This window comes from Odontesthes bonariensis, chromosome 20 (genome assembly GCF_027942865.1).
Source record: "Odontesthes bonariensis isolate fOdoBon6 chromosome 20, fOdoBon6.hap1, whole genome shotgun sequence".
NCBI lineage: Eukaryota > Metazoa > Chordata > Actinopteri > Atheriniformes > Atherinopsidae > Odontesthes > Odontesthes bonariensis.
In genome coordinates, this window is record NC_134525.1 from 776045 (window position 1) to 803340 (window position 27296).

At 43.8% G+C, this 27296-nt stretch overlaps 1 protein-coding gene across 1 annotated transcript in view; it reads left to right on the forward strand.

The window, feature by feature from the left end:
• Positions 1–27296, forward strand: part of LOC142370210 (uncharacterized) — a 78232-nt gene that overhangs the window by 13924 nt on the left and 37012 nt on the right. The window contains exon 11 of the mRNA XM_075452689.1: positions 14915–15088. Within this exon, the coding sequence (XP_075308804.1) occupies positions 14915–15088 (174 nt within the window). The remainder of the gene's footprint in view (positions 1–14914; positions 15089–27296) is intronic.

The following is a 27296-nucleotide window of genomic DNA, read 5'->3' on the forward strand; positions in this document are numbered from 1 at the left end:
CATGAGGTGTATTGCACAGTTCTCATTGGGTGTGGTGATGAATGAACTGTAAAGATTTGGTATCTATTTATTTCTATTGTTCAGTAAAGTGATGGCTCTTGGATAGAAGCTGTTCCTGAGCCTATTTGTCCTGGATTTGTGTGACCTGTAACGTCGTCCAGACGGTAGCAGGTCGACCAGGTAATTTCTGGGGTGGGATGTGTCCTTTATGATGCTGTCCGCTCTGCTGAGGTAGCGAGAAGTGGCAATGTCCTCCAGGCTGGGCAGGGAGCAGCCAGTGATCCGCTGGGCTGTGTTGATCACCCTTTGTACCGCTTTCCTGTCTGCTGCTGAGCACCCTCCGTACCATGCTGTGATGCCGTACGCGATGATGCTCTCGATGGTGGCTCTGTAGAACAGCACCAGAAGCTTTACCTCCAGGTGGTTCCTCCTGAGGACCCTCAGGAAGTGGAGTCGCTGCAGTGCCTTCTTCACCACCACTGTGCTGTTAGCAGACCAGGAGAGACTGTCGGAGATCTGCACTCCCAGGAGCTTTATGGAGCTCACCCTTTCCACACAGACCCCGTTTATGTAAAGCGGGGCTGGGACAGCTCTTCCCTTCCTGAAGTCCATTATTATTTCTTTCGTTTTTGTGGTGTTCAGTGGCAGGTTGTTTGCTGTACACCACAGTGTCAATTTGTTAACCTCCTTCCTGTAATCAGACTCATCTCCCCCTGAGATGAGTCCAATCACGGTGGTATCATCCGCAAACTTCATGATGGTGTTTGAGAGATGGGTCGGAGAGCAGTCATGTGTGTACTGGGTGAACAGGAGAGGGCTCAGTACACAGCCCTGAGGGGAGCCAGTGCTGAGTTTGATAGTGGAGGAAAGGTGAGGGCCTAATTTCACAGACTGAGGGCGGTCTGTGAGGAAGTTCCTAATCCAATGGCATATGGGGGTCGAGATGCCCAGGAGTGAGAGTTTCTGGACTAGGATCTCCGGGATGATGTGGTTGAAGGCTGAGCTGAAATCTAGGAAGAGCATCCTCACGTAGCTTTCCCTTTGCTCCAGATGACTCAGCGCAGTGTGTAGCGCGATATTACATTACATTACATTACATTACATTACATTACGGTCATTTTGCAGACGCTTTTAACCAAAGCGACTTAAGTGCGTTCAACATCGGTAGGCAAAAAAAACTTCAGGTCACAAGAAATCATAAGTGCATTTCCTTCCAATACCAAACAGCTAAGAGCATAACTAGTGCTAGAGTAAGTGCGATAAGTTAGGTACCTCAGCCTCTCACCAACTGCACACCAGTCACAGCGGGGTGGGGATGCAAACCCTGGTTCGGGTGCTTCAGCTACAGGGAGCCAGTGTAGAGAGCAGAGAAGGGGAATGGTGTGGGAGAACTTGGGGAGGTTGAACACCAGACGAGCAGCAGCTTTCTGAACCAGCTCCAGAGGTCTGATGGCAGAAGCCGGGGCGCCAGCAAGGAGGGAGTTGCAGTAGTCCAGGAGGGAGATGACCAGAGCCTGGATGAGCACCTGTGCTGCCTTGTCGGTGAGGAAGGGGCGAATCCTCCGGATGTTGTAGAGGAGGAATCGGCAGGAACGGGTCACTGATGCGATGTTTGGCGAGAACGACAGTTCGTCGTCCAGGGTCACACCCAGATTCCTCGCGGTCCGGGTTGATGTCACCACAGAGTCATCCATGGTGATGGCCAGGTCTCGGAATGGGCAGCCCTTCCCCGGGAGAAACACCAGCTCAGTCTTGTCCAGGTTGAGCTTAAGGTGGTGCATCGACATCCACCCCGAGATGTCTGCCAGGCACGCAGCAATGCGTGCTTCCACTTGGGTGTCAGAAGGGGGAAAAGACAGAATCAGCTGGGTGTCGTCCGCATAGCAGTGGTAGGAAAAGTTGGGCGTGGATGACAGAACCAAGAGATGATGTGTAGAGGGAGAAAAGAAGAGGACCCAAGACCGAACCTTGGGGAACCCCGGTGGTGAGCCTACGTGGCTTCGACACAGACCCTCTCAGTGTGACCTGGTAGAAGCGATCTGTCAGGTAGGATGAGAACATGGAGAGTGCAGAGCCAGAAACCCCCATTCCCTCCAGGGTAGAGAGAAGGATGTGGTGGTTCCCTGTGTCAAATGCTGCAGACAGGTCCAGGAGAATCAAGACAGAGGAGAGAGAGTTAGCTCGAGCAGTTTGGAGTGACTCAGTTACTGCTAGGAGGGCCGTCTCAGTTGAGTGGCCCACCTTGAACCCGGACTGGTAGGGATCCAAGAGGTTGTTCTGGTGGAGGTAAGAGGACAGTTGTTTAAAGACAGCACGTTCAAGAGTTTTGGACAGAAAGGGTAGAAGGGATACCGGTCTGTAGTTCTTGATCTCTGAAGGGTCAAGAGCTGGTTTCTTTAGAAGAGGAGTGACTCTGGCAGTCCTGAAAGCGGAAGGAAAAGAGCCTGATGTCAAAGATGTGTTAATGAGGTGGGTCAGGTAAGGAAGAAGATCAGGTGCAGCAGAATGAAGGAGAGGGGAAGGGACTGGGTCAAGGGAACATGTGGTGGGGCGGCTGGATGTTACAAGGTGAAGGACCTCATTTGCAGGGAGGGGAGAGAAGTGGGACAGAGAGGGAGGTGAGGGAGAGGGTGGTAGGGAGGGAGGAGTGGGAGGGCGACAGGTGTGGGTGGTGTGGACAGCTGGGAGGTGAGGGAAGGAAGATCGGATATCGTTAACCTTCTTGTCAAAGAAGTCGGCGAAATCGTCAGGCAGGAGGGAGGAGGGGAGAGGGGGTGGGGGTTGGAGGAGGGATGAGAAAGTTTGGAAGAGTTTTTTGGGGTTGGAAGCAGAAGTTTGAATTTTGTTACAGAAGAAGGCAGTTTTTGCAGCAGAGAGAGAGGAGGAAAAAGTGGAAAGCAAGGACTGGAAGGCAAGAAGGTCTTCAGGAAGTTTACTTTTCCTCCATTTGCGCTCGGCCGCCCTCACGCTCCGCCTCTCAGTACGCACTGAGTCCGACAGCCAAGGGGCAGGTGGAGCTGAGCCTGCAGGCCTGGAGGTGAGGGGACAGAGTTTGTCCAGAGAGGAGGACAGGGTGGAGAGAAGAAGATCAGTAGAAGTGTCAGGGGAAAGAAGAGAAAAAGATTCAGGGGCAGGCAGAGCAGAGAGAACAGAAGAGGAGAAGTCAGTGGGGGGAGAGAGCGGAGATTGGGACGAGAAGAAGAAGTGGGTGGGGGAAGGTCGGGAGGGAGGAGAGGAGAGGGAGAGGGTGTAGGACATGAAATAGTGGTCAGAGAGATGAAGAGAAGTGACAGAGAGGTTGGCGCTAGAACAGTGTCTGGTGAAGATAAGGTCCAGTATGTTGCCAGCCTTGTGGGTAGGAGGAGATGGGGAGAGAGCTAGGTCGAAGGAGGAGAGAAGAGAAACAAGAGGGTGAAGCTTCTCTGTCTGGATGTTGAAATCACCGAGAAGGGTGAGGCCAGAGCCATCATCAGGGAAGTGAGACACAAGAGTGTCCAGCTCCTCCAGGAAGTCCCCAATAGGGCCTGGTGGGCGATAAACTACAGCGATGGTGAGCTTGACTGGGTGAGAGACAGTGACAGCATGAAATTCAAAGGAGGAGGGAGAGAATTGCAAGAGGGAACAAAGAGAGTATTTCCAGTCCTTGGAAATCAGCAGGCCAGTACCACCGCCCCGCCTCGCAGCTCTGGGAGTGTGAGAGAAAGAGTACGCATCAGAGAGAGCTGCGGGCGTGGCAGTGTTTTCTGGGGTGATCCAGGTCTCTGTCAGAGCAAGAAAGTTAAGGAAGAGCATGGATGCATAACCTGAGATAAACTCAGCCTTCTGCACAGCAGACTGGCAGTTCCACAGCCCCCCTGCCACCACTTGCTCAACATGAGGAGAGAGAGAAGGGTGGATGAGGTTAGTGGGGTCCTGTCCTCTGGGTCTGACCCTGTATCTGTGTGGTCGCCAAGACCGAGAGGAGAGAACGGGAATGAAGCACATGGTTTCTTGAAATATGGTACTTTACACTTACAGGGACCGTCCAGATGAAAATCGTCCTTGAGGAAGTCGGACTTGAAAAAGTCAAGTGCCTTTGTACGACAGCCTTCGTTTGATGACTGACGCTTGAAAGCTGACGCCTCCAACAACAGGAGGCGATATTGATGGCATCCTCGGTGGAGCGGTTTGCCCTATAGGCAAACTGGTAAGGGTCCAGAGTGGGAGGGAGGCAGTCTCTGATGTGTTTTGAGACCAGTCTCTCAAAGCACTTCATGACCACCGGCGTAAGTGCAACTGGCCTGTAGTCATTTGCGCTCTCTACTACTGACTTCTTGGGGACTGGGATGATGGTGGAGGATTTGAGGCAGAGTGGGATGATGGCCTGCGACAGGGCAGGTTATATCGGTGAAAATATCAGCCAGTTTTTCAGCACACGCTTTTAGCACCTTGCTAGGTACACCGTTGGGGCCGGCCGCCTTCCTCGGGTTCACCGCCTTCAGCACATGTCTAACGTCATGCTCCTGGAGTATAAGCGCGCTGGTGCTGGGGGTTGATGGGTGTGTCTGGTGGGGGAGGATTGCTGGTCTGTCTGCTTCAAAACGGGCATAGAAGCGGTTCAGTTCCTCTGCCCGTGAGGCGTCAGTACTAGCGTCTGCCGGGTTTCTGCATCTGTAATTAGTGATATGATTTATTCCTTGCCACATCTTCCTGGGGTCATTTACAGCGAAGTGATCCTCTATCTTTGCTTTATAGTCCTGATGCCTCTTTTCAGTTCAGCTCTAGCCGCGCTGCACAGGGCCCTGTCCCCCGATTTAAATGCGTTGTTACGGCTTTTTCATAGGGATTTGACTTTGCTGTTCATCCAGGGTTTCTGGTTTGGAAAAACTCTTATTTTTTTTCCTGGGTGGTAACCTGATCGATGCAGTTTTTAATGTAAGAGAGTACAGTATCAGTGTACTCCTGCAGGTTGTGGCTGGAAAATAAATCCCATATAGTCCGACCAAAACAGTCCTGAAGTTGTGTGAGGGCACCCTCAGGCCAGGTATGAATTATTTTCTGGTGTGGCTTTGTCTGTTTCAGCAGGGGGGTGTAGGTGGGGATGAGGGACAAACAAAGATGGTCAGATCCAGCAAGGTGGGGGAGGGGAGTGACTCTGTATGCATGTTTTATGTTTGAATAAACTTTGTTCAAAGTATTTTCCCCTCTGGTTGCACACTTCACGTACTGGACGAATTTAGGGAGCACAGACTTTAAGCACGCTTGGTTGAAGTCACCGGTTAGCAAGATGCTAAGGGCCGTGCTAACATTAGCGTCGGGTGGTAAGTAAACAGCTATCACTGTGACTACTGTGAACTCCCTCGGTAGATAAAAAGTGATAAAAATGAGACTACAAGAACCTCTAAATCAGGAGAACAGTGAGAGACAATAATCCTGCTGTTACTACACCATTCGTGGTTCACGTACACACAAAGGCCCCCACCTCTGCTTTTACCTGAGTCTCTGTTTCTGTCCTGCCGGTGTAGCGTGCGTCCTGTTAGCTCGACTGCAGCATCTGGGATCAGCGGGTGTAGCCATGTCTCTGTGATGCAAATAACGCTGCAGTTCTGCACAAAGCTGTTTGTGTTGTGGAGAAAATAGAGACGAGTACGCGTTGGTCAGCCGTCCATTGGGGAGTTTATTGAACAAACTGTCACAGCAAATGTGCATACAGAATGTACAAAATGTCCGACGAGCTCATCTGGTGACACCCTTTTATACCGTTTTATCATAACAAGTGTACGTGGCCCTCTCTGGAGGCGCCTAGCTTTCGCAGTTTATCATAAACACGCTCATTCTAACTATCAACAATATTCTGAACCAGTCAACAAGGCCCAGGATGTAACTAGGCCAGAAGTCATGAGCATGTCATGACATCCTTCTCCCACATAGTCCCCCCTGAAATCACTTATCAGTGATTTAATAAAGAAATAATCTAAAATGAAAGAAAATCATCCCACATAGTTAATTAAGAATTAATTAACGTAATCAACACTAAATTATTCTAATAATTCTACAATATCAATCAACGGGACCATTTTGAATAAATGAAAAGGAATATATATATGCGTACTCGAATCACATTAAATGATTAAATTAAATTAAACGATATTGAATTCAACAACACTACAAGTTTCACATTGCCATCACCCCTGTCCACTGTTCGCAGTGCATAGGTGCGAAAAACCCACCGGCTGCTACTTTCGTAACTTTCGTAACTCATGTTCTTATCTTGGGAAAATTCACCTACGGCCCCCCCCCACTGGCGACCGACCACTTTACCAAGGTCGCACTCTGAACAGTTGACCGACACAATTGGCAATGGACATATCAGTGATCAGTTTTGATTGATAATACACATAGACTGAATACACCACCATCAAATCAGTTAATCACCGTTTTGCATCAAGTACAATACATAAAATTATGGATTATCACACAACAATAGTAATAAAATGCAATGTAATGCAGCTCTTCCAGTCCCGTCCCATCTCCCGTACTCTGGTGTCGTCTGCTTCTGGCCGAACATCCGTCCGGCTGGGTCTGGCACTGCTAAGCTAACTCTGGGAGGAGAGGTCGCCAGTACGTCACTCCCAATCAAAGAGATCTTCAGCATCTCTTCTCCCTATCAGACTAAACTTGGTTCCACACCCGAGGAAATAATCTTGTGAACCGTCCGTTGATAACCTTCATTCGTTGACCCGCTCTCCCATGCGTTGGTCCTCAGACCTGGTCTCGCATGGTCATCTTCCTCCTGATTCCTTCCACTGTTCGTTTGAACATCACTTGCAGCAAACGCCTTCTCAGAATGGGTATAATGCAACACACCAATAGGGAAACCATCCTCACTATCAACAATATTGCTATTCCCGCCTTAACTGTCATCGCTCCCCCTTCTCCCAAAATCCCAAACAGACCAGTCCACCACCGTTCACCTCCACCAGCATCACACGTCAGCTCCTCTCTCCGTTCTCTGAACTCCTTCATGGCCGTTGTAAACGTCCCATCAGCTGCAGTGTTCGCGGGTATAAATGTACAACATTTTCCCCAACCATCTGGCAAACATCCAATTTTCCCTTCTAATATCCATTCTAAAACTTGTCTGTTCTACCAAGCCATCATTACTTATCTATTTTCTAAATTTCCCTTATTTATTATTCGAATTCCCCCCTTTTTTTTTTTTTTTTTTTTTTTTTTTTGAAAGTCAATTTAAATTAAACTAACTCTAATCAATGCTAATTTAATGCTCGGCTAAATTTAGCTTAGATGCAGCTAATTATTGGATTGGATGTTGTCAATGCTAATGTTAAGGTTAGCCTACGTTAGCTTTGAAAGCTTATGCTCTAGGTTGTTTTTTTTTTAAATTAAACCAATGTTAATTCAATGTTAGGCTAATTTAGCTTTTTGACTTCTGGTTTGGAGTTCGGTTACTATTATTGCTAATGTTAATGTTTGCTAACCAATGCCAATTGATGTTAGCTTCCTAGCTGTTGCTAATAAATGCTAACCTCTTGCTAATTAAGATTTAAACCAATATTTGCCTTATTGCTATTGCTAATCAATGCTAATTGTCTTTCTGATCAATGCTAATTATGGCTAACGAAATGCTAACAAATGCTACTAATGCTAACCAATGCTAACTATTGCTAATCAATGCTAATTGTATTTCTGATCAATGCTAATTGTATTTCTGATCAATGCTAATTATGGCTAACGAAATGCTAACAAATACTACTAATGCTAACCAATGCTAATCAATGCTAATTGTATTTCTGATCAATGCTAATTATGGCTAACGAAATGCTAACAAAATGCTACTAATGCTAACCAATGCTAATCAATGCTAATTGTATTTCTGATCAATGCTAATTATGGCTAACGAAATGCTAACAAATGCTACTAATGCTAACCAATGCTAACTATTGCTAATCAATGCTACTTATTGCTAATCAATACTAGCTTCCTTGTTGACCAATGCTAATTGAATGCTAATTATGCTATTCAACGCTAGTGATTGCTAATCAATGCTAGTTATTGCTAATCAATACTGTTGATTGCTAATCAACGCTAATCAATGCTAAACAATGCTAGTTATTGCTAATCAATACTAATTATTGCTAATCAATACTTGCTGTATTGCTAATGCTACCCAATGTTAATTTATTGCTAATCGAAAGCTCAGTTAATGCTTACTCTGTTTGAAGTGACTCAGGCTAAAGGCGTTGCCCCAACTTTTGCTCACATCCGTATGTTGCCGATCCAATCCACACACAATGTCCTCCACCAATCCAGATGATCCAATGTACGTCACAGCTACGTCAATTCTGACCAATGAAATAAATTTTTTTTATTTTTTTTATTTATTTTTTTATTTATTTATTTATTTTTTGACCAATGAAATCTGAACACACCTCTAAATCTATCTCCAATGAAACACGTCTGAGACACGTAACTTCTAACCAATAAAATATGAACACACCTCTAAGCCTGCCTCCAATGAACCACGTGAATTTCTAACAAATCAAATATGAACACACCATTACCTCTACTTCCTAGACCGTTATTAACTCCTCCCAAGCATAACAATTGAACCAGACATAGCAATTGAACCACACCCCAACTCAAAACGGCGTTTGTCACACTTTTTGTTACAAGTTGAGGAAAAGGAGGAAATACAAACTTTCAGCTGGACAGAGAAGAAATACAATTTAACACAGAAATAACAGTTGCACTATTCTTCACCTCGAAATGGCATTTGTTAAGAAAGAGAAAGAAATACAATTTAACACGCTGTGGACAGGGAAACTACAAATCAAAAGATACAGAAACAATGCATAAGCGAAAAACTTTCTTTATCAGGAATGTCACATTCAACTTGACTAGAGACAGAAACTCTCCTCTAGAATTGCGAAACCCTCATTACTCGACTGATAACAACTCCGCAATTAGCACATTACCTAAAGAAAACTAATAATTATTACAGTTCAACCATAAATTGCCCCTGGAAGACACAAGGAAAGAAAATGTGATCACACACGAACATTTGCAGCAGCAGAGAACTCTCAAGGACAAACCACGCGCCTACACACCAGCCGCGTGAACGCGCAGCACCCTCTGTCCCCCTGAAAGCCAAAACACCTTCACTCGCCTGTTGAGAATAGAACTTTAGAAACTTAACACCAATCACAGCAGTATTCAATAATCAATAATAACAAGATGCACTCAACGAAAATACAGAATCTTAAAGAAATAAACACTCAGCGTTTAAAAGTCATAGCACATTACTGCAACAACTCCTTATCTCCCCAAGTTATTAATGTGGCAACTATAACAATTAAGCAAATTATAACAATGAAGCAAATCTGAGTTTAACTTAAAATACTACGAATACTCAAAAGTCAAGGGATGATATGAGTCAGAACCTTTTTTCTTTTCTTCTCTTTCTTGATTCACACAAACCAGCAGGACTCCACACACCTTGACACACAAACAGAGACCGGTCCCACGCACCCACACCAAGTCAGTCGATCACCAAGTCGGTCGATCAAAGTTTTGTCAGTCACCGTTCAAATCTTCACATTTTTAAATTATCAATTTCTTTCATTTAGACTTTTAATTTTTCAGGAGATGTTGGTGTTGGCAATATATGGAATACAAAATGTGTTTTCCCTACAAGCCTTGTGATATGGTTTCTTGACCAAAGCAACAGATGCTGACGTGTACTTTGCCAGCCTCGCTGTGACCTCTCAATAATACTCTCCTGTGGCCAATTTCATAAACGAATTTGAATTTTCTTCTCAAAATGTCTTTATACTGAGGTCTCGGATAACTCCAAAGAGTTCTAAGCAGATATATAAAATGAAATAAACATATATACTTAAAATGTGCCCGTATAGAACTGGAATTGACTTTTTCGGAGTTTTCTTGAACTGCTCTTTTGATTCCACCTCCAAACTTTTATGTTCGCAAGTCAATCAATTACCAGCATTCGTCTACTCCTTGACTAGTGAAAATAATTTTCACATATATTAATGACTAATGCGAACCATAGTCCCACGGTAGCCCGAACCCCCCATGCATAAAAGGTCGGCCGTTGGCTCTATGACATCACTATGAACGAGTGATAACCACTCTGCCCGCTCTAAAAGCGTATCCACTATTCCAGTTTAAACTCATCGATTTATTCCCTGCCCGAGCATTAGCGACTAGTCTTCCTGTCTTACCACAAAAAAAAACAATACAACCACACAAGCCAGACCAACTGCTCACAGCTGTCTGCTTTACAACTCACATCAGCTGCTGTTTACCCAATTTTTATCCCAATTCACACATATGGCACCTCTTGGCCCAAAATTTCCCAAACAATTTCAGCAGCCCCCCTGCGCAGAAGTAACAATGGAAGGGCTTACCGTGTGCAGGATCCGTCTCTCTCCTGTGTTCTTTTAAATTTGGGGAAGCCGGAAGAAGCCGTCAGCTGTGCTCCACTAACAGAGATCAATTGTAATGGTAGGAACAAAATCCAACCTGCCGGCTTGTTACAGCTGATGTCGGTTGTCGGGGCACAGAGGACACGCTCCGCCGGGATCCAGATGCAAACTCTCACGAATTCGGGGTCACCATTATGTTGTGGAGAAAATAGAGACGAGTACGCGGTCGGTCAGCCGTCCATTGGGGAGTTTATTGAACAAACCGTCACAGCAAATGTGCGTACAGAATGTACAAAATGTCCGACGAGCTCATCTGGTGACACCCTTTTATACCGTTTTATCATAACAAGTGTACGTGGCCCTCTCTGGAGGCGCCTAGCTTTCGCAGTTTATCATAAACACGCTCATTCTAACTATCAACAATATTCTGAACCAGTCAACAAGGCCCAGGATGTAACTAGGCCAGAAGTCATGAGCATGTCATGACATCCTTCTCCCACATTTGTCGCCATCTGTAGCTCCAGTTCGTCCATTTTATGAGTTAAAGATCTTGCGTTCGAGAGGAAGAGGCTCGGTAATGCAAGTCTATGAGGTTGTTTACGTAGCCTAGCAGCAGAGCCCGACCGGCATCCTCGCTTTTGTTTCCTATCACGCCGCCGTCTTTTCTGCTTGCTGGTTATCCATGGGGAGCCTGGCGGTCTCGCTATCTCCTCCGGAATGTTATATTCCTGATGAAAGTCGCTGGTAACAGTCAGATTGTACCTCAGACCGACATCTATGAGGTTTTGACGACTCAGGTTATGGGTTGCCTTGCAAAACTCTAGAAATACTAGCACAAAAACACACAAACCTAAGCACCATCTTCCACAGTTTCCCACACCTTTCCCACAGTTTCTGCTCACATGTGCTTCCCAGCAGCAGACCTACTGTTGGAGATGTGAGGGAGGGGTGGTGGGAGATAACTGTAGAGAGCACAGGACATGCTGCAAATATTAGGCTGTGGAAACTGCTGTGTTTACTTTCCAGCACACTGAGAAGCAGAGGAGGCTCCTTGTTGTTTTAATATCATTACTGCATGTATGTGAAGAGTTTTACAAAAGTGATGAGGGAACAGAAAGCAGCACACAGGTCAGCAGAAAGGAGAATGAAGCAGCACCTCTGACCAGCAGCAAGTATTAGAGCCATGTGGGAGTTATGTTTCTATCAAGCTAACAGCCACATTTTCATCTGCATCACATGAAACATTTTCATGGAAATGATTGATAAGTTTCCAGGTTCAACAGGCTGCTCACAGATGTTGGATTGTTATTGGTCGGTCTGCTAACTGAAAGGTCGGGGGTTTGACCCACGGCTTCCACAGTCCACATGTGGAAGAAGTGACTTTGGACAGGACACTGAATCTGCCATGATCCAGCTTGGCTGTGGTGTTTGTTTGGTTTCTGGGTCTCAGGCGGGTCCAGCAGCTTTCCAGGAAGCTTGGGGCGGAGTCTGGTTCAGCTCCTGCACTCGCACCTGCTCTCCGTCTGCGCTCGTCAAGGCACCTTCATAAGGATCTGCAGGAGCAACCGGTCTTTGCCAGATTGTCTCACTGCTACAGTGTGTCTGCTCCTTTGTTGTTCATTGCACTCTGGATTTCCAAGCTAAAGGCTTTAGCTCTCCACTCTGGATTCTGAGACACCTACCTGCTCACCTGCCTGCTCGCCCCACCGTTGACTCAGTACCTGCTTCCCCACAGCCAGCACCCTGCCCTCCGTTCTGGAAACCCTCTCGGATTCAAGTTCCCTGTTCACCTGGATCCGCTCATCGGCTCAGCGCTGCACCTACCTTTAATAAAGCTTAACTCAAACCTCCCTGAGTCTGCTCTTGGGTCTGATTTGTGAGTCAGCCGGGACAGAATCTCACATTGTTCAGTCAGGCTGAGGTCTGGACTTTGACTGGACCATTGCAACACCTTGATTCTTTTATTTTTCAGACATTCTGCTGTAGATCTGCTGCTGTGTTTGGGATCATTGGGCCTCATGCAAGAACATTTTCGTATTTTTATTCCAAATTTCTCTCACTTTTTTCGTACGAAGGTCTCGTACCCCACGCCACGTCAGATTCAACAAACGCTCTTAACTTGGGAAAAAGTGTGTAAACGACCTGCGTAAATGATGAATGCCACCCGAGCGTATTTAAGGGCATGAGGATAGATTTTCATACGGTACTCCACGCCCAAAATGATACCATATAAAGCTGTGGTTCCTCTCTCCTGTGCCGGCTCGTGTTGAGTCATGGGAACGGCATCAAGGCGCAAAAAGAACAACTTTAGGGGCTCTGAGACTGAAGTTCTGCTTTCAGAGATCCAGAAAGGAAAATCTCATTTTTAGCAGCGTCAGCAGTGGAATTACGGGACCTGCTAAAGCCAAGAAATGGGAAGCAAATAGGAGTGCTGTTAATACCGTGTCACCTGTAGTTCAGAATGTCACTGAAATGAAGAAGAAATGGTTTGATATGAAAATGGCTTAAAACTGCGCTCGATGACTGCAACTAAAGCCGTGCGATTAGTTGTTGCCTCATCATGACGGCACTTTGATGGGGGGTCCATGAGGGGGCCACCACACCTTCTGGTTCATAGACCAGAGGGTCTGATAGGTGAGCTGCCTCGTGTCATTTTATTTAGTTCTTACGGGTGTTAACGGTGCAAGCCTTGTTATTGTACTATAAATGCTTTGGATCCATCGGATCTCCAGAATCTTGCTCAGTTATTAGCAGCTTATGTGCACAGAGAAATGATGTAGGAAACAGCTGATGGAAGTTTAAGGCTTTTTAACCTCATGGAGGAGCTGTTTGATGAAAATCAACCTGATAAACTCTTTCATTTGAAATGAAAAGCACATCTTTAATGTTTACCTGAACAGGTAATCAGGTTCATGCTGATGTGTTCAGTGTTGTTAGAAGAGACAAACTGCATGAGTCAGTGTGGAACTACAGGCCCCTGATTATCGGCTGGTCTGCTTCTTTGTGACTCGGTGCTAATTCGCTCTGCTACCGGTCGGCTGCTTCGGTCAGTACTGACATTGTTTTTTTAGTCATCAGTTTTGGGCTGCTACCTACAAGGTTGAACACTCCCATCAACATTTATGGTTGTCAACCAAAAGCAACTTTGCCCTTGGAAGTAAACTCGGGACCTGGTGGACTAAGAACTCTCTGATGGTGTATTCTTTACCAAATCCACACACACCTGCAGATGATTTCCCATTTGGAAAGGATAAATAAAGGGAAAAGGATTTTGGTTAGTTTTTAGAATGCGGAAGCATATTTATCTGTCAGTGGGTCTGGGAGTCCGCCTCCATCTCTTCCAAAGAGCAACTGGACTTTGTTCTTCTGGACGTCTTCTCTGTCCAGAAGACGGATGGTTCCAGAGAGGAATCAAAGAAGCTATCTATGTTAAACTGGAAAAACCATCTTTGAACTGAGGAGGTGGCCTCAGGTATCACCTTCATGCACCTACAACTGTCACGGCTTGAGCCCCAGCCGTCAGGAATAGAGACTCCAAATCAGACCAGAAGGAAATAAAGGTCAAATATTTATTAAACAGAGGAATGCTGGTGGTGGAGACTTCCAGGCACGGGAGGATTCTGCAGAAGGGAGGAGATGGTTAGAGCGGTCCTCCGTGAGGTGAGATGCAGTAAATAGTCCTTACTTGGTGAGAGTTGGGGTCCGTGGTGGAGGAGAGGGTTCTGGCTGTGTCGGTAGGAGTCCACTCCGCCCAAAGCTCTCCGGACCACCTGCTCAGCCCACCTCAGACTCGGACCCAAAACACAACGCAGCCTTTAGTCTCCTCCCGGCCCGTTTCACAACCATTCACACCTTGGATCCTGTGACCAAAACATGCTTGTTCAGGCAGGTAAACAGCTCACAGGTGAGAATGAGTCACACTTTGGTCAGGTGAGTCACTTCTACACATGTGACCTTACCCTGCCAACAAGCTGATACTCCCACCAACTAGTTTAGAACTGAAGAGGCCTTTCTGGTGAGAGCTGAAATGTCTTCATGAACCAAGAGAAAAGAAGTTCACCTCATTCCAGCTCTCAGGATGACCACAAGATGGATAACTGAGAATCTGCACCGACAGATCCTCTGTTTCTGATTTTCAGTGTAATTGATTTATTATTATTATTTATTGATTTGTGAGATGATTTCTGCTGCTTCTTGCTTGGTTGCCATACCGGAGGTCACCATGTTTCTCTCTTTATCTGCAGATTAGATCAAATAATTCAGAAAAATCCATTTAAAAGTGCTCACGTGTGCGAGACTGAAGAGAACAATTGTGTCACGTCAAATGCAGGAAGATGAGATCAGATGAACACAGATGTGAAGAACAATGTTCATCAGAGGACATTACATTCACATCACTGTGTTCAGTTAGAATATGAGTTCAGCTAGTTTTTACTGTGCAGATTTTATTATATTTTCTCTCATCACAGACTTGCTGGGTGTGGACTCTCAGAGACTCACTGTGAAGTTGTGGCCTCTGCTCTGAAGTCCAACCCCTCCCATCTGAAAGAACTGGACCTGAGTAACAACTGGCTGACGGATCCAGGAGTGGAACATCTGTCTGCTGGCCTGGAAAGTCCAAACTGCAGACTGGAGGCTCTGAGGTCAGTTCACTGCAGCTCTTTTAGTTTAAATGATTTACTGTTATGTTAAAATGATGGAAATATTCAGTGTTTCCACATTTCTAAATGAAGCTTCTCTTACATTGTTCACCTGCCAAAGCAGTTCTTTTCTCAGTTTCTTAAAAAAACAGTAACTTAGAAAGATGATCCTGGTTATAAACCATTTCTCTTTAGTCATAAAAGAAGACAAAACCCTTTAGATCAGACTTAAAAATGGAGCAGCTGAAATGTTTCTTTCACTCGTCCTTCTGGGTTCATCTGAGAGATGTTTGATCAGTAAAGTTTGGAAAGCTGGATGAAGATTAAACTGCAACAAACTGACAGATCTGCTGCTTCTGCTGCTCATTTGAACAGGACAAACGTGCAGAGTTCAGTCACTTTCAGCACAATGACTCAGTCTGCTTTGGGTTTTAGCCTTCAGCCAGTAATTACAGACAGACTGAAGGAAAGGCAGAGCACTGCCCCCAACACTTCATTTTTACATGAATCTTACAAAATCAGCGAAACATGAGAGGAAAACATGCAAAAAGAGTTGATAGAAAAAAGTGTGCACAGGAGTGGAATTCAGAATGAGCCCAAAGAGAGGCTGCTGGGTTTGTGTGTTTAAAAAAGTAAAAATCCAGAAGTAACAGATGTGCAGCAGACACCTGCAGCACAGAGAGATGGTGCCACCTGTTCAGAGGGGTGGGCTACAAGGACAGACTGATGGCATACCGAGGCATGTTGGGCCGAAAGTCAGTCAGAGCCTTCAGTGCCAATAAGGATCCTCTTTCAATGTGGACAGGTCACCATGGCAACGGGTGGTGATCACATGACCTGCTCTGAAGGAAGGAAGTGGAAGTAATCACATTTCTATATGACTTCTTTTCTTAGGGAACTTCACCCAGGCACAGAACTGAGCAACATCTTCACCTCTGAGCTTTTGTCCATTACAGCACTGAAACATGGCAGCGCTAAAAGATCAGCAAATAACTGGAGACTTATGTCCCAGTGTCTTCTATCCAGCTGATAACAGCTGATCATTGGAATCCCTTTATCTGCTTTACTATTTCATGTTGTTGCCAAAGTCTGCAGATTACTTTGACTGTAGACATAACGCAGGCCTTTGCTGTTTCTGCCCTGGTAAATATATCGATGGGCTCTAAAGATGCCTCAGTTAAATGCTCTGCTGCTGAAGCCGGTTTGTGAACCAGGTTTTATGTTCACCAAGAGGTTCTGAAGTGGCCCTCACCGTTACTTCTCTTGAAACTGGAGCAGGTTTGTTTGCACAGTAAATACAATAAACCAGATAAAGATGGATAGATATTTTATCACCCCAACTCATCTGACACCAGCCCACCATTTATTTACAAGTACAAAAGCCTGATTGATATTGTGGAGCTTCTAAAAGCCTCCAGAACTGACATTTTTGACATGTTTGTTGTCCAGGCTGTAAAAGTTCCATGTTTGTAACCTATTCTGCCAAATTGTGTACGGACAGCTTTGTGGTTTTGATGATGGATTTGCTGCTTTTCCATTAAATCATGAGCTGCCATGCAAAGCACAAATGAAGCCTGGAGATCTGGACCATGAGTAATAGGGGTGGGCGAAAAAATCGATTCATGTACATATCGAGGTAAATACCTCGCGCGCGCGCACACACACACACACACGGACACCTGTGTGACCCCAGTGTGTGACCCCAGTGATGTTTTGAGCTCGTCAGACTGAGAAATAGTTTGGGTTTCTTTGAGGTAACATGATGAAAGCACCCTCGTTTGTCAACGATGGCTCCACCAGCATGAGAATACGAGAGCTGTGCACATTTCTCATTCTCCTGATTCACCTCGAAGAAGGAAGGTTGGAAGGCATGGCACAAAAATTCAGCGTTGCCCAAGCCGTGGAGGAAGTCCTCAGACCAGGGCACAGCGACTCTCTCTATTCATCCTTCTCAGAAGAATGCGAACTCACCCTCCCTCCAGCAGCTCTGATTATAACAGCACGGAGGATGAAACTGATGAGACTGCTGGCCTGGATATTCTGTGGGTGTCAAGAAATGGCAAGATGTCCTGGTCTGACTACCACGCCAACACCCTCCGATACCTGCCTGCACCCTGTGCTCGCCCTGGACCGACCACCTACGCATGCGCCCGCATAACCGATGTGAAGCCCACCTGGGATCTTTTTCTGACTGATGAGCTGATGGAGCTGATCATTCAATTCACCAACCTGGAAGGCAGACGCACCACAGAGGCCTGAAGGGACACCAACAAAGGAGAGCTGCGGGCCTTCCTCGGGCCGCTCATCCTCGCCGCGGTGCATCACTCACGAGGTGAGAGCACCCTCAGTCTGTGGGATGCACTGGATGGGCCATGTTCAGGCAAACCATGGCACACACAAGATTTGAATCCCTTGTTTGATGACCAGCTGACACGACCCCATCGACAGCGAGAGGGCAAACTGGCTCCGATTGCAGCTCTCTGGGAGAAGTGGGAGAGCCGACTCGCCCGCCTCTTCACCCCGGGCAGAGAAGTCTGCATTGATGAGCAGCTGAAGGCCTTTCAGGGTCGCTGCGCGTTTCAGCAGTATATCCCCAGCAAACCCCCAAAATATGGCATCAAAGTGTGGGTTGCCTGTGACGTGCGCAGCTCATAGCCTTCCAAAGACATCTAAGATATGAATGATATGAATGTTTCAGTACGGTCGTACATCAGCCGTTTTACCGATGAAGGGTTTGGGAGTGGCGAGCTTTAGACGCTGTGTTAAAATGTATCGGCCTACGTCGTGGGCTAATAAGCTAAATAATAATATATAAATAATAAGCTAAATTGCTATCTTCAAGTATTGGAATGAAGATCTGCTCAAATGAAAACTCGCCATGGTTGGGACCATTAGAAGGAATAAGCCTGAGCTTCCCCCAGTCCATCTGCAGGCGAGCCACAGACCTGTGCGCTCCTCAACATTGGCCTTCACTGCAACACACACTTTCTGTAATCTGCATATCGCATGTCATATGTGCCGAAGAGGTGGAAAATGTTCTCCTCCTCAGCACAGCGCACAGGGACCCAGTGGTCAGCGAGGATGAGCACCGAAAACCCCAAATAATCCTGGACTGCGCGTGTGTGTGTGCCATAGACTAATGCTGTATTCATTATAATGGATGTCTATGGAAGCCGTTTCTGTAATCTGCCATTGCAGAAAAACTAAAAAGCTGATAAAACTGATGTTTTAGCTCATCAATGACATATGCCAGACCTAATAATCCCCCATAGAATATTTCACTTTGCATTGCATATATTGAAAATACAGCAGTTTCTGTGTGCGTTTTTTAACAGAAATTGGTGTTTACCTCAATACACTGGTATTTAAAGGGTTAATTTTTTGAAAATAATTGAAAACTTGTTGCTTATGATCAGAACTGAAGTGGAAGAAAAGATTTCTGAAAAAAAAAGTGGAAAAAAATATTAATATATGGTATTTTGGGGATCATTTTAGAAGGGGACAAAAATGGCCCTTTTCAGAAATTAAGGAGTTTTTTTTTTTAAATCAGGCATAACAAAAAAATTAAAAATCCCTAAAAATCAATGTTGTTGCTAATCATTGACATATCCCAGACCATAATTATCCCTACTCAATAATTCCACTCTGCATTCCATATTTTGAAAATACTGGCACCTAAAGGCTTCAAAATTGGGCTAAAAAGTTCAAATTGGCATCTAAAGGGTTGATTTTTTTGAAAATAATTGAAAACTTGGTAGTTATAATCAGAACTGAAGTGGAATAAAAGATTTATGAAAAAAAAGTGGAAAAAAATATTAATATATGATGTTTTTAGGTCGTTTTAAAAGGGGACAAAAATGTCCCTTTTCAGAAATTAAGGAGTTTTTTTAAAAATCAGCCATAGCAAAAAAATTAAAAATCCCTAAAAATCAATGTTGTTGCTGATCATTGACTTATCCCAGACCATAATTATCCCCCCTCAACAATTCCACTTTGCATTCTATATATTGAAAATATAGCAGTTTTTGTGAGGTTTTTTTTTTACAGAAATTGGCGTTTACGTCATATAAACCAGTATTTAAAGGGTTAAATTTTTGAAAATAATTGAAAACTTGGTAGTTATGATCAGAACTGAAGTGGAATAAAAGATCTACGAAAAAAAAAGCGGAAACAAATATTAACATATGATGTTTTTAGGTCGTTTTAAAAGGGGACAAAAATGTCCCTTTTCAGAAATTAAGTTGTGTTTTAAATCAGGTATGAGGGTTAAGTAATGATATGTCTGCTAACATGGATGTGCCAGTGCTGCTTGGGAACATTTAACATAAGCATGCTGGAGTCTTTAAAACAAGCTCTTAGTGTTGGCTTTGGAGGTTCAGGCAGCAACAATATTTCTTTTTATTGAGATTTTATTCTTCTATAAAGGAAAAAAGAAAAGATAAAAATGGGTACAGATTAATCATACACATGGGGTAACTAACCCACACACTTAAACCAGATTATAGAAAGACCAAACAATCAAACAAAGGGAATATCCATACATAAAACAACCCCTTCAACATAATCCCATTCATTCCCACCCTGGGCACTGCCCTACATCTGCACACCTGACATGAGGGAGTAGTACACATGAATAAAAGTGAATGCACATGAGATATTACCTTCTACATTTTGAAAGGCATCCAGGAAAGGACCCCATATGATTTGAAATTGAACAGCAGAATGTTGAAGTGAGTGTCTTGTTTTTTCCAGTTTTAAACATGAAAAACTGGAGAAATGTGATCTCTGCTGTTAGATCTCATCAGAACTCTGGCTGCAGCATTTTGGATCAGCTGAAGGCCCGGCTTGTATCGGTCAGACTGTGTTTTGTATAGTTTGGGAACCTCAGGGTTGCATCTGTGTTTTTCATTGTTAGTTATGTTTGAGGGGCGAGACTCAGAAAGAAGGATTGCTGGTTGAGGCGGTGGATTATGGACTATGATTCCGATTAGAGAATCAAGCCACTTGGACAGAGAGATCTGATGTGTCTTCTTTAATCAAATCAAATCAAATTTATTTATATAGCACATTTCATATACAGAACAATTCAAAGTGCTTCACATAAAATAAAAGCATTGCAGCAGGGAGTGCAAGAAGCATTAAAAATACATAAAAGAATATAAAGAGAAACAAATAAAATCATTTAAATTAATTTAAAAACAGGCAACAGTCTAGATAAGTTCAAAGATAGCGTGCAGATTTCATGCATAGACACATGAGAAAAGAAATGTCTTTAACCTGGATTTAAAAATGTCTCCATCTGGTGAAAGTTTAATCTCCACTGGCAGTTTGTTCCACTTGTTTGCAGCATAACAGCTAAATGCTGCTTCTCCATGTTTAGTCTGGACTCTGGACTGGACCAGCTGACCTGAGTCCTTGGATCTAAGAGCTCTGCTGGCTTTATGTTCTCTGAACAGATCACAGATGTAAACCATCAGCAGGCTTTTAAAATCTATTCTGTAACTGACTGGAAGCCAGTTAGGCCATAGGCTAGCTCTCAGAAAGTGGCTATAAAGTGACTTCCGTTCCAGCATTACGGGTAATACTTTTTGTTTTGGTTTTTATGAAGTAAAATAGTTCAGCTTCTTTGAAAAAAAGTTCCACAAGCGGGCATCCTGCAGTTAGTGAGTAATCGTCTTTCGAAGTTGGGTAATTCATGAAAAAATAGACATTTTAGCCTCTAATAGCAACTTTGACTCCGATTATCTCAAAAAGTAATAAAACCACACATTTCAGACTTGGCAGATCTGTGAGGGGTTCCACAAATATTCAGTCCCTGAAATATTGGCCGGATTGGAGCAGTGGTTCTGAATTAAACTTATTTGGAAAATGCATGAAATTTTCGGATTTTTGGCCTCCAGTAGCATTTTAACTGCAATTATCTCAAAAAGTAATAAAACCACACATTTCAGACTTGGCAGATCTGTGAGGGGTTCCACAAATATTCAGTCCCTGAAATATTGGCCGGATTGGAGCAGTGGTTCTGAATTAAACTTATTTGGAAAATGCATGAAATTTTTGGATTTTTGGCCTCCAATAGCATCTATAACTGCAATTATCTCAAAAAGCAATAGAAGCTAAACACTTCAACTTTCAGATCCATATGGACATTCCCACATATGTTCAGAATATGAAATATTAGGAGGATATGAGCATATTGTTGTGAAGAAATCTTATTTCAACAGCAGCATAGTTTCCAACACAGTGCTATTGAAACAAGTGCACAACAGGACCTAATTTTTCATATTATAACATATCAGGTTTAGATTATATGAACAGAATAATAACAAATTGCCAAAATACATTACATACATGTATATTCTATAGTTATCAAAATAAAAATGTGTACATTGTACTAGGCCAAACAAGGCATGATTATAAATGTCAATGATGGTCACATGTCAATTGGTCAAAGTCAAATGTCTCAATTTCTTCAGACTAGATTGTATAATCATCATCATCACTACCATCACTAGACAGAATGTCTTCTTGACTAGCTGCTCCAGAAACATTTTGACAGTTCCGGCACCCACACAACTCGGTACATTTAAGGTTAGAAGATTTACATGAGCACCGTTTAGTATTACATTGTCCTGTTTTACATTTTACAGAAGGACTTTCTTAGTGTGGCAAGCTAAATAAGATTTTTACAATTATTCAAAAATAAAATCAGACTAGCCATGGCATGTGGCACAACACATACATCATGTACATGGATTGCCTACCGCCTTTAAGGCCTATATAGACAGATACACATGCAATGAATGTAATCTGGTAGCATGATGATGATGCAGGCCTAGTTACTAGTAGGCCTACTAGGCCTAGTCATGCTAGTAGTAAAAAATAAAACAAAAATGGTAAAGTAAGTAGGGCTAGGCTAGAATATATAGAGATCTGTGTTCAGCTGTGAAGGCTAGCCACACCGAGATCGCAACAATAATAATGTACTCACCAGCTGATTGTTGCTTTTGATGCTGTCTTTGTCTGGCGTAGAACATTTGTCGTTTATCTGTAAATCGTTTGTAACAGGAAGGATGGTAGTGGGGCAGCGTTTCCAGTTCATTGTACTCCCTATCCAATGTGTGTGCGATCGACAACACGGCATTGCACTCTCTCCCTTTCAGCGATATCCAGTCTTTGGCGATTTTTCTGAAGGTGTCCCATCTAGCTCTAGTTTTTACACAGGTATTCTCGATACAATGATCTAATATGTGCATGCAGCAAGCAGGATTTTCATCTTTATCAGGCGATCCACGCCGCCGCTTGCTGGGCGCCGCCATCTTTGTTTACAATCAAACCGACTCACTTGCGTCATAAATTAGTACTCGCAATCGCTGATTGGTCAGAACTAGCACGTGACAGGGTCGGTAACGCTTTACACACCCGATTGTATCATGCCGTGGAGGGGAAGTTAGTTCGAAATTCAGAGTCCAAATGCAGAAAAACTGCAGGTATTCTGCGTGTGGAAACTTTATGTAAGCGAGATGGGGTGATATACTTCTAGAATATATAAACAGATTTTATTACCCAGAATACTGGAACGGGATGACACGCTAGAAAAGCTAGCGTATGGCCTAAGTGTAAAGATTTCAAAGCTGCTGTGATGTGTTCAGATCTCTTAGTCCGGGTTAAAACTCCAGCAGCAGCGTTCTGGATGAGCTGCAGATGTTTAATGCTCTTTTTGGGAAGTCCAGTTAAAAGGGCGTTACAGTGATGGAGTCTGCTGGAGATGAATGCATGGATGAGTTTCTCCTGGTCTTTTTGGGAGAGGAAACCTTTAATTCTGTTGATGTTTCTGAGGTGGTAAAAAGCTGCCTTGGTGACAGCTTTGATGTGGCTGCTGAAAGTCAGATCTGAGTCTATCAACACTCCGAGGTTACGAGCTTGGTCAGTGATTATAAGGTCCCGAGTCTCAAGATATTTACCAACGCTGACCCTCTTCTCTTTGCTACCAAACAGAATGATCTCAGTTTTGTCTTCATTTAATTGTAGAAAATTCTCTCTCATCCAGGTGTTTACTTCCTCCAGACACTGACACAGTACGTCTGCTGGGCTGCAGTCGCCATGGTGACAGAGACACATAAAGTTGTGTATCGTTTGCATAACTGTGATAATTGATGTTAAAATTTTGCAATATCTGACCCAAAGGGAGCATATACAAGTTAAACAGAAGAGGTCCAAGAATTGACCCCTGGGGGACTCCACAAGTCATGGCCACTCGCTCAGATTCATAGCTGCCAATAGTAACAAAATAACTCCGGCCTTCTAAGTAGGACCTGAACCAGTTAAGGACCGTTCCGGAAAGTCCAACCCAGTTTTCCAGCCTGTGCAGCAGGATTCTGTGATCTACAGTATCAAACGCAGCGCTGAGGTCCAACAGAACCAGGACTGAAACATTACCAGAATCAGTATTCAACCTGATGTCGTTTAACACTTTGACCAGAGCTGTTTCAGTGCTGTGATGACGTCTGAAGCCTGATTGAAAGTTATCAAGACTTCCACTTTCATTCAGAAAGTCGTTGAGCTGGTTAAATACAACTTTCTCAATAATCTTGGATATAAAAGAGAGATTAGAGACAGGTCTGTAGTTGTTCATCATAGAGGCGTCTAGAGTTCTCTTCTTTAGGAGTGGCTTAATGGCAGCTGTCTTTAGTGACTTGGGAAAAATGCCTGATGCCAGTGAGCTGTTAACTATTTGTAGGAGATCACTTTCTACTGAGGTAAAAACAGTTTTTAAAAAGTCGGATGGTATTATGTCCAGAGAACAAGTTGTTGATTTCAGCTGCCGAACTGCTTCCTCTAGGATTTTTAAATTAACAATATTAAATTGTGACATAGTCAGAGTTATTTCTAGGTTTTAGACACGGATTAGTTTTCTTGTTTGTCTGTGATGCGTGAATGTTTTGTCTAATTGTTTTGATTTTTTGGCTAAAAAAGTTGGCAAATTCATTGCATTTCTCAGTGGAGAGGAGGTCTGGGTTTGACTGTTTAGGAGGATTTGTGAGTTTTTCAACCATAGCAAACAGAGTTCGAGACTTGTTGACATTCTTATTAATGATTTCAGATAAATGCAGCTGTCTGGCCTTGCACAGCTCATTGTTATAACTACGCAGGCTTTCTTTGTATAGCTCATAGTGAATCTGAAGCTTTGTTTTCCTCCATTTACGTTCAGCTTTCCTGCATTCTCTTTTCAGATTTTTGACCGTAGTGGTGTTTCTCCATGGGGTTTTCTGTTTGATCAAGGTGCTCTTGATTCTTATCGGTGCAACAGCTTCCATTACATTAAACATTTTCAAGTTAAAATGATCCAGCATTCCTTCAACCGACTCTGCACTCATTGTTGGTAACATAGCTATGGCCTCCCTAAACTAAGCACTTGCTTTCTCATTGATATACCTCTTCTTAACTGAGAAGCTGGTTGTTTGAACATTCTGAGTAATATGTAAATCAAATAAAATACAAACATGGTCAGACAAGGCCAAATCAGTAACCACAACAGAAGAAATATCAACACCTTTAGAAATGAGCAGGTCCAGAATGTGACCTCGAAGGTGGGTTGGTTCTGTTACATGCTGCCACAAACCAAACATGTCCAGCACAGAAGAAAATTCTTTGGCAGTACCATCCGTCATATTATCTATGTGAATGTTAAAATCCCCAGTCAAGATGAAATGGTTAAAATCAGTCGAAATAACAGACAATAATTCAGAAAAATTATCAATAAAACTTGCACAGTATCCTGGAGATCTGTAAATGATTAAGAACAGGATTTTAGGAACACCCTTTAAAATAAAACTAGGATATTCAAAAGAACTGAAATCACCAAATGAGATCTCTTTACACTGGAATGTATCTTTAAATAAGGCAGCCTCCCCCCCACCTTTCTTACCATTTCGGCATTTATCCATAAAACTAAAGTTTGGGGGAGCTGCTTCATTAAGAACAGTAGCACTTGTGCTCTCTGTTAACCATGTTTCTGTCAGAAAAAGAAAATCTAAATTGTGTGAAATGATGAAGTCATTAACTAACAGTGACTTATTGGACAGAGATCTAATATTAAGTAAGGCTAGCTTTGTGGAGTTTACACTGGTCTCTGTTGTATTCTGAGTTGTACGTGGTACCGATAACAGATTAGATAGATTCACCCAGCAGGTTGACTGTTTTCGATTCCTTCTTTTACTAACTAAAACAGGAATCCTATTGGGCCCCAGCTTGTTCTCAGAACAGCTGTCAGAAGTCGGACTTCTATAGCAGGGACCCTGAACCAGGGGCGTCTGTAGCTTGAGCAAACATTCGGGGCTGTAGCCCAGACATGAAAATAATTTTTAACGGGGGTCCGGGGGTTTCTCCCCCGGGAAAAAAAATTAAAAAAGGGGGTGTTAATTAAAAAAGCCTTGTTGGCTTTTAATCAACAGGACGATTATAGCGAAATATTCTTTTACATTCATCATGACATATCAAATTGCTTTCTTTTTCCTTTTAAATTGGCATTAGGAAAACAAAACAACTTCCCCTTAAATATATGTCTATATATATCGGCATAAAATAAAAGACTCAATACACACAAGTTCCAAAATATCACACCATTAACAACCTCAGTTCACTCTCATAGACTTTTATATCACCACAGCTTTCTTTAGCACACCGAGAAACAACAGAAAAATAGCCTCAGAGCAGCTAAAAAGACAAGTTTCTCACCGTTGCTCTCTGTATTTCAAAGTACGCCGATATCGGAGCTTGCAGCGGCTCTACAGATGACAGGTGAGTGGTTAGCCTGTTAGCCACAGAGCTTGCAGCGGCTCTACAGGTGACAGGTGAGTGTTCGCCTGTTAGACACAGAGCTAGCATTAGCATGGACGACGGTAAGCGTTAACAAGCCTTTATTTTGATAACTGACTCGTCCTACCGACGTACTTGTCTCCGGACTTCCAATCGGTATGTGCTCTGACTTTCTCGGGATTTTTCTCCTTTTTCTGTCCTTTTCACAAGTAGCTGCGCTTTACTTCTCTGGTTAAGGTCAGAAAATAACGTAAAACTCGCGCGCCTGCAGGTCACCTCCGAGCTGAGAGGCTGAACGTGGCCTGCGTAGCCCCTGATTGGCTGTTGAGGCACTCCCCACGTGGGGTCATACGAACTGTGTGGTGCATTCAAATGCAACAGGAACATTAAACTTTACCGATGCAAACATAAAATAAATACTCTCCCGCTTCTTTTATTGGTCTATGTCAGTCCAGAGAGATTCGGGGCTGAAGCCCCGAATGACCAGGTCTCTCGACGCCCCTGCCCTGAACACATCATGGCATGGTATCTTTGGTTTGAACAGTGCTATCTTTGTTTTGAACTCTGGGTGTTGTGCTGCTCCTTGAACATCCTGCACCCCCCCCTGTGTCCTGCTCTGCCAGGACAGATGATGTAAGAGGAGGAGGAGGGGGTGCCCTGCGTTTCTCGGTTGATGGTGGTCGCTGGAGTCCTGGCTGGGATAGGGACATCCTTTTGAGACCTTGGGTGATGTGGAGTAAAGGGTCTGGTGAGGGGGGGGGGGGTTGTTTGCCTCGCTGCTGTGTCCTTCAGTCTAATCTGTACAGTCATGTTTGGGTTTGCCGTCCCAACAGCATGACGTAAATGTGCACCAAGTAATCTGCATCCAGTTCGATTGGGATGCACGCCATCAGGTCTGAAACGCTCCTTACAGTTCCAAAAGATATTAAAGTTATCAACGAACTTAATCCCATGGGCGATGCATGCATTTGACAACCATGTGTGTAGGCCAAGAAGTCTGCTGAAAAGTTCAATTCCTTTACCCACAGTAGGAATGGGGCCAGAAATGGAGACCCGGTGTGCTCCATAGTGACACAGTCTCTCCAACAGCAGAGAAAAGTCTTTCTTCAGGATCTCAGAGCCAGTCTTCCTTCTCAGAATATCAAAAGACCCTGTGTGGACAATGATCCTCGTGCCATCTGGATGAGTAGACAGAATGGTCGGCAAAATATCTATCAGTTCCCTGACTGATGTATCAGAAAAAGTTATATTTTCCGTCTTTGCCATTCTGACATGCTGTGTTATAGAGTCCCCGATCAGAATGGTGTCTATTCCTTTTTGTGTGGAGGTGTCGATCGCTTCTGTAGTCCTCACCTTGGTTGTGGGATTTGGGCTTCTCCTGATGATCTGGTTA